This window comes from Anopheles aquasalis, chromosome 3, assembly GCF_943734665.1.
Source record: "Anopheles aquasalis chromosome 3, idAnoAquaMG_Q_19, whole genome shotgun sequence".
NCBI classification, from domain to species: Eukaryota; Metazoa; Arthropoda; class Insecta; order Diptera; family Culicidae; genus Anopheles; species Anopheles aquasalis.
The window spans coordinates 57,941,049-57,948,548 of record NC_064878.1 but is presented as its reverse complement, the minus strand read 5'-3'; the positions used below and the strand labels follow the sequence as shown (position 1 = coordinate 57,948,548).

The window sequence follows — 7,500 nt, the reverse complement described above, 5'->3', positions numbered from 1 at the left end:
CTTCCACTTTATTCTGCCATTTCCGACACTCTGCAGTCGCCTCGGAACACGCCTTTTCGAAGGATGCTTTCTCTTTCTCCAAACGATCGACTTGCTCCTTTATCGATTCTGCTTCAAGCGATTGCGTTCGCATTTCGGCATCGTGCAATTCCTTTAGCTCATTTTGTACAGTTTGAAACTGTTGCCGAACCGCTTCCAGCTCTTTGCGTGCCACCATCTCTTCCGTTAACTGTGTTTGCAGCGTTGCCAAATCTTTACGCAACATTTCATTTTCCTGCATCTGGTCCATGAGCTGCGTTGAGAGTTCGTCGTATTCGGTAGTTTGAGCTTCCAGCTGGTCTTTCCACTTATCGGCCGTTTTCTGAAGCTGCGCCATACCGGCAATCTTCTCCTCTAGCCCCGATTTCAATGCACTCAGCTCAACAACTCTCCCTTCCAGTTGCTCGACAATTTTTAGCAATTCTTTCACGGTGTGCTCTTCGCCCAGAATGGTTACATTTGCATGATCATGCAACCCGACGCCGTTCTCAGCAGGTGTGGCGGTCTCTGGTGAGTGATTCGTTCCGTTCTGCTTCGGCACCACTACGTCGTCGGTTGGTCCATTTTCGTTTACCAAATCGGGCAGGAGCAGCGTTTTGCGAATCGTCTCCAGTAGTCGGACGGAATGATCATCGTTATGGTGGCTCGCTGGCAACTGGTAATAGTCGAGCACCATCTGCTTCACCTGCTCGAGCTTACGATGATGTTCTCGTTGCGAGTTTTTAAGCTCCTCAATCTGTTTGCTGTACGTTTCGAGCTGTAGCGAGAAATCATAGTTTTGCTGCAATGGGAAATGGGAAAATGCCAACAACGGCGTCGAATTCAATGAAACTGTTACTTGTCCAAGTATCCCCACAACCGCCATTACCAGTTCTAGCCGTTTCATTTCCTCCCGTTTTTGATCCACTCGTTCGCCGGTCGATGTGCCGCTGGCCGACGTACTGCGGGCCTCCTGCAGCGATTCGATCAGCTCCTTCTCCCGTGCCTCCGATCGCTGCCGGAATAGCTCATACTCGTACTCAATTCCGGTAAGCTGGTTACGGTGATGCTCCGCTTCCTTCACTGCGCCCTGCCGTTCCTTGACTGAGCGCGTCAGTTCCTCGTCCGCCTTGCTTACGCGGCTCTTTTGCTCCTTTAGCTCGATCTCAAGATGGGTGCATCTGTAAGAAGCCCCAGTGGGTAGAATGATGTTAGTACGCGAAACAAGACAGCGACAAGAAACTCTCGTTCCGGATCGTTTAACCTCGGGAACGTAGAGTTTACGCATGGGGAGCATGTTTGAATGAAGAGCTTCGTCTTAGCAGTGAGAGGTGTACGTTTTTACATTAAATACTAGCCTCGGTTAGTTCGGCTCTATTGCGCTTTATCAATTTGCAATCTGAGCGCTCTCTCTCTCTCTCTTCTCTTACACGGAATATTGACAAAAATCATTATCAGCAGCTTCACTACACCGGAGTGGCTGGTACGTCTGATGGAATTGATTGCGTGTCCGATAAGACAGCAGTGCCACCTCGGTGAACAAATTCAGCAGACAATGTATCAGCAACTGACCGTCCACCGCACAGTCTCCTCTTACCTTTCATCCAGCTTTTCTATTCGCAGCTGCTTCAGCTCGATTTCGCCCCGTAGCGTCCCGACCTCCTCGTTCCGTTTGGCCAACTCTTCTTTGAGTGCCTGCAGTTCTGTCGTCTTTTCTAGTTTGGTGAATTCCTCCAGTTCCGTCAGTTCCTGCTCCAAAACGCGACACCTGTAACGAACACAAAACGGTGGAACAATGCATTAATGAATGAAACGCTAACGAGCGATCGATCGAAGGAGTGTGATCTGTGATCTATTCTGGTGATAGTTTACCCCTACGGATCTTGAACGATCGCAACGAGTAGGTAATCTGTAATTTAAACGATTCTACGTCGATAGTACGTCAGCGTGAAACGACGAACACGGCGGGCCAGTGTAACGAAACGGCATCGCCATCCCACCGGTTCTGGCCATCGTGATGAACGAACACAAACTGAACCACCACCCACCCATGAATGCACCAGCCGTCGTTGCGTTTCGTGCGATATCTCTCTCCCTTGGAGTCTCTTCCCCAAAGTCCCCGCGAGCCGGACAGCATCTGTCTTGGTGGCTGCCTGGTGCACGATCGCAATGTGTGCGTATGAATAACATTCCCAGTTTCTGAAACGGTTGATCGCGCAGGGCGTATGGGCGTATGGGATGTAGCGGATTGTTGTGTTTTGATGCTTTCCCTTGTTCGTCAACATATACTGTCCCCTATCTTTTCGTGAACAACCGCGAGTGCGTGTATCTCCCGGGTTCCTGTGAGAGGTGTGGGGTCAAGTAAATAATGGTTTACACGATCGTTGCAGAATAAGCAAACAGTGAGCTTGATAGATGCTGGTATCGTATTTTGGACAGTGATCCATCGTTTAGGTTGTTTTTTGATGTTCCTTCGTGCGATAGATATTCCAAAAGCAGCATATATCAACATCCCTTTCTATAAATCAGTGATCGCGCACGATCGATCATGCATGTTTGGTAGATCTTCCCAATCGTCACATGGAGGGGCGTGATCTTCACATATCACTAAACCTACGATCACCCAAAATAAACAAACTGGAATGAGGGAGAGCGAATGGAACGGGCAACGTTATAGCTCTCCGCTGCATCAAGCATCTCTCTGAAACCAAGAATGCATTCGATCGCTCCCCTACTATAAGTGATCGGGAAATGGATGAAAATGTTAAATTGCAGATTCATGTCAGGCTTATCGTTCTTAAACACGACAAGTTTAGTTTAAAAAAATATGTTTATCCTCGGATATATGATGACAGTAACGAGTAATTATATAAAATTCTAATTTTATCATCCATGACAGCAATTTGGCCGGATGGGAAGCATCGTATGGCTGGATATTTTTAGGGTAACCAATTCTGCAATGAACGCAATTGCGTACAGCACGTGTCGACAGAATGTTTACGCTTACGACGCGGCCATAGCGTATCCAACATCCAGCCAGTTAAATCAACCGACGATCCAATTTTAGGGCGAACTCTAATCTATTTCTAGCAGAAGCAGTAACAGTGATGCCACACGCGATGTCGCGCGTCCTGTTCCATGGAGGTCGAGGTTAGGCATACCGTGGTGTTGCTCCCGGTCTTCCCCGGATTATCTCTCCCATGATATACACACAAACACACACACGTGACGTACCTTTCTTCGTAGTTGAGCTTTGTCGGTGAATCACCGGTGGATGATCGGCGTGTCCGACGCAGACTAACTGGTGTTCGCAGATCTCGGATGACGGCTGACGTCGGCGATAGGGAGGTATGGCCAAAGCTAATCTGCTCCCCAGGTACAAACTCATCCCCTTCGTATGCAGCGAAAGGATTCAGCAATCCGCTCTGCATTGGTGACGTTGAAAGCATCCGGGAGGCTAGATTGTCCCGTTTTTCCTTCAGCTCCAGAAAGTTAATACGACACTCGTCGTCGCCGTCCTCTAGACCAAGACTCGCACCAAAATCATCGTCCACGAGGAGCGTGGGCCGCGAGACACCGGGATGGCTAGATATACAACCATAGGATGAGAGTCCCGGGGGCGCCGGTGGACCCATTAACGATAGTCCATCTCCACGGGCGTAGGACGACACCGTCGGGTGCGGTATATCCGAGCTGGTCGGACACCACGTGCGCCTTCGTGCGCTATCAACCTGCATCGATTGCGCTTGGTTCGAATTGATGAACTGGCTCGTGCGCAACGTGATGGCGTTCATCAGCTCGAGCGTCTTGATCTTACTGTTCTTGTGCTGCTCGGATCGCAGCTGACTCTGTAGTCGCTTGATTTCTCGCTCCAGGCGCTTCATCATAGCGGCGTCGGTTAGGATCTCGTTGACCTTCGGTCTGTTCTTGACGGTTTTGGCGCGCATAGCGAAGCTCAGCGTGTAGTACGTCTCATCCACCACGGCCGGCGTAATGTTGCAGATCATTGACGTGACCGCATTGCCACCGAGTGATGCCTGCAGGATTCGGGTCAGCTTTGAGTCGCGATAGTTGATGAACTGTTTATCAGAGTTTTCGCTCAGCTTCTGGATGACCAGGCTCAGCGATAGCAAGCTTCGGTTGATGCATACGCCCTCCTTAAACCGGCACCCCGTCGCACCGGTCTGATCGGCCCTCTCGCTGCCGGCCAGATCGACCAGATTCAGTATGCCTATTTGTACCGCTTCACTGTCCGTTTTGGTCTCCTCGTCGGTCGCGTTTATGAGCCGCGATTCGATCGTGATACGGAAGATCGTGTGTGACCGACTCGATCGCTCGTTCATGTTCGTTTCTCCGATTTTACGCGCCTTGTTCCCCGCATCCACGTACTGCAGGATCTGCTCGGCACAGTTGGTGATGCATTCTTTCGAGTTGACCGACACGTCCCCGCACTGGTTCTCCGTTATCTTGAGGTTCGTGTTGGCAGTGTTGAGGAGATCGTGCACTTTCTCGTTGTAGATCTCGATGAAACCCACGCGGATGAGAAACTGTCGGTCCTGATGGCGTTTGATTTCTTCAAAGATTTCACGTGCAGTTAACGGCACTACGCCCGGCTCACTGTCACCGCCGATCATGGTGTACGTCTTGCCCGATGATGTTTGACCGTAGGCAAAGATCGTTCCATTGATACCCTTGAGCGCCGCATGGATCACCGGCCGGCAGACGGTCTCGAATAACTGCCTCGTCGGCACCGTCTCGTCGAAGATGTGATCTGCAGAAGCATGGGATTAGAATGATCGTACGATAAAGGAAGATCGTTTTGACTAAGGTCATCCACCCGGGATGATATCGTCGCTGCATACTTACCGAAAACGAAAGGTTCGCCATTGCCGTCGATGGTTGCTATTGTATTATCTCGGACGCGCCATTGTGGTGTAAGTTTGCCATCCCGTTCTCGTTTGATGAGTGGCCTCACCTTGATCGACACTTTAACATTATCCGAGGAGGCCATAGCTGCAGGTTAAAGGCACCGGAAGCAACAGTAGTTACAAACATTGGCTGTAAGACAATTGTAAACCAATTGAACAGTTAAAACCAGCGGAAGCTAACGATCGGAAGGTTGTTTAGCCCTTCGGCAGCAATGACCGCACAGCCATTTTGCTCCATCATGGGCTCTGCGATGATTCGGGCGATGCACCCGTCTAGCAGCTTTGCCACGCTGCTAAAAGGACTCTATTTATATCGATGCCGCTGTTTTCCTCTTGGAATCGCCGCAAGTCGGCGGTTGTGGCTTCCTGGTGATCGAGCGGGGCAAGCCTAGCATTTGCGCAACAATTGACGCCAATTTTCCGCCTCGTACAGGGAGCTAGCAGCATGAAGCCCTTGTTTGTCGATTCAATTATCACTCACCTTCAATAAATCAGCCACATTTAAGCACTATTTCTGTTAAATAAATGCACGATAAGTCGAACTTTGCTGGAAATCTTCACTGCAATCACACACAACAAACACACGAAAAAAGGGCCGCTGAATTTGAACGAAACGGAAAACCCGATTTGACAGCCATCGTCGCCCGGTGAAATTTCTACCAATTACAGTGGTGGTCATAAGTAAAGTCCTAGTCGAGGTTGATTCAATTATCGATTGAAACTGGGCCTCTCATGTGTTTCAAAACGTTTAATTGTAAGTTTGTTGTGAAAACTACGGTGGCAGTTACCGAAAAATAGGCTGATAAAAATGCTGTGAATACTCTCTCTTTGTAATGAACGACTTGAAGCTGGCTTCTACCCAGAGTGATACTGAAAAAATTAGTATCTTCAGTGTAGTTCATTGTGTGACGTTGACTCCTTCTTTGCTTATTCTTTTGTAAAAAAGTTTTTGCAGTTGAAATTTAATATGGAAATGGAATTTTATTTATGACCGTCGCTGTATGCCACAAAATTCGCCCGCTTTTGTTCGCACTTGATCCGTCAAAACTTTTCGCCACTTTTCGTCGCCATATTTCGCCCGAAAATCGTCAGCCCCGTGCGTTTTTGGAGTGTCCTCTTTGTGCGGAAAGAAGTTCTCGCTAGAACGAAAAATACGCTTTCGGTGGTTCCTTTGGCCCAGGTAATTTATCAGCTCAGTTCCATCTGTTCCGAAACCTCCCTTTTGTGTGCACCCAATTTCATCTTCCGCTGGGAACCTTACGGTTCATCGTTCTTCGACCATTTTGCCAGCGCCGCCGCCGCCGCCGCCGCCTCCTCCTCTTTTGCGAGTGGATCTCCGTTGTTTGTGAACGATGATGGTGGAGAATCCCACTCGTGTCTTCTCCCGCGGCTATTCTACCTGAACCAGCCCGGGACCGAGAGAGTGCCGCAAGGATGTGTGATTCTTTTTTGCGACGAAGGTTACGCTGTTCCGACTTGACAGCAACCCCGCATCCGACATGGCACGGCGGGTTGTGCGGCGGGGGCATGATGAGAAAAATTACATAATTTTTGGGATTTTTGCGGCTGGCAGGAAGGACATGGGGTCTCCCTTTGTGTGTCTACGGGGTGGGGTTGCCCGATTGCACGTTCCGATTATCTTGCCTTCCCAATCGAATGTATTCCTTTCGGGCATTTGGTGGTTATGTAAGTCCTCTTCGTCACAACATACAAACTGCATCCACTGCAGAAAAAGGGGTAGATTCATGGTCACACAGGACACAGCCATCGGTACAAACGCGGGTAGCGAAGGATACGAATCGGTGGGGCCCATTTTATAGGAAGCATGATGGTGATGGCAAAGCAGAAACCCGAGCTCATCGAGCAAAAATCGCAGCAAGTAACGACCAGCGGATGGCTGAAGGCAGCAGCAACATCATCCCCCGAACAGCGTAGCATCTTGAGGTGGTGTGTGCGGGCAAAGTCGCTCTTTTGACGAAAACCATTGGTGCTGGCTGGCTCGCATAACCGCTGGCCAGGATTGCGCCCGAGGCGAGAAGCGATACTATACTCATAAACTTATGCCATGGGCCGCCAGTTGGGCCACTGAATCTAGATACTGACCGCGAGAGTAAATATTTGCTATCCGCTCGATCATATTCGATGAAAAATTCACGTCTCAGTAAATATCTTTCAGGACGAACCGAAGCCACAGAGAACCGGCGGGGGAAAGAGAAAGAAGGATAGTCTCGAGAGAGAGAGAGAGAGAGAGATAGCAAGGAAAAAAGCTAGAAAAGAGAGCGCGGGAGCGCAATCCACAAGAACCGCCGTGCACGAGAGCTGGTAAAGGGCAGGTTGCCGCGAAGGTCACCGAGTATCGCTTCCTGCGAATACGATTGCCGGATCAACAACGCCGCTACTACACCATCTGCTGGACACCACCACCACCACTCATCCCTCTTTGGCGGATCATCTTGTGCACGCTCCCGAAAAGAGTAATGTAATCTTTCTTATCTCTACACTATCCTCAATCTATAACCACAGAAAAAAAGATACAGTGATTTGCTATCAATTC

General features: G+C 49.5%; 3 protein-coding genes across 4 annotated transcripts in view; 2 read left to right on the top strand and 1 right to left on the bottom strand.

The window, feature by feature from the left end:
* LOC126573969 (centromere-associated protein E) overlaps positions 1-5,523 on the bottom strand; it is a 10,202-nt gene extending 4,679 nt beyond the window's left edge. The window contains exons 1-6 of one of the 2 annotated variants that reach the window (XM_050233811.1): positions 5,428-5,523; positions 4,885-5,076; positions 3,253-4,789; positions 1,616-1,786; positions 908-1,199; positions 1-820 (exon numbers count right to left, since the gene is read on the bottom strand). The exon at positions 1-820 is cut by the window's left edge and continues 2,391 nt beyond it. In XM_050233811.1, coding sequence (XP_050089768.1) covers positions 1-820; positions 908-1,199; positions 1,616-1,786; positions 3,253-4,789; positions 4,885-5,029 — 2,965 coding nt within the window. In that variant the 5' untranslated portion in view covers positions 5,030-5,076; positions 5,428-5,523. Of the gene's footprint in view, positions 821-907; positions 1,200-1,615; positions 1,787-3,252; positions 4,790-4,884; positions 5,402-5,427 lie in introns of those variants that run through there. The other variant, XM_050233812.1, reaches the window with a different exon arrangement.
* Positions 5,524-5,967: 444 nt separating this feature from the next.
* The window catches only part of LOC126575513 (cytochrome c oxidase subunit 6B1), a 4,210-nt gene continuing 2,677 nt past the window's right edge, over positions 5,968-7,500 (top strand). Inside the window, exon 1 of the mRNA XM_050236233.1 lies at positions 5,968-6,126. The gene's annotated coding sequence lies outside the window, so the exon portion shown is untranslated. The remainder of the gene's footprint in view (positions 6,127-7,500) is intronic.
* LOC126575512 (uncharacterized) overlaps positions 6,142-7,500 on the top strand; it is a 3,535-nt gene continuing 2,176 nt past the window's right edge. The window contains exons 1-2 of the mRNA XM_050236232.1: positions 6,142-7,056; positions 7,123-7,420. The gene's annotated coding sequence lies outside the window, so the exon portion shown is untranslated. The remainder of the gene's footprint in view (positions 7,057-7,122; positions 7,421-7,500) is intronic.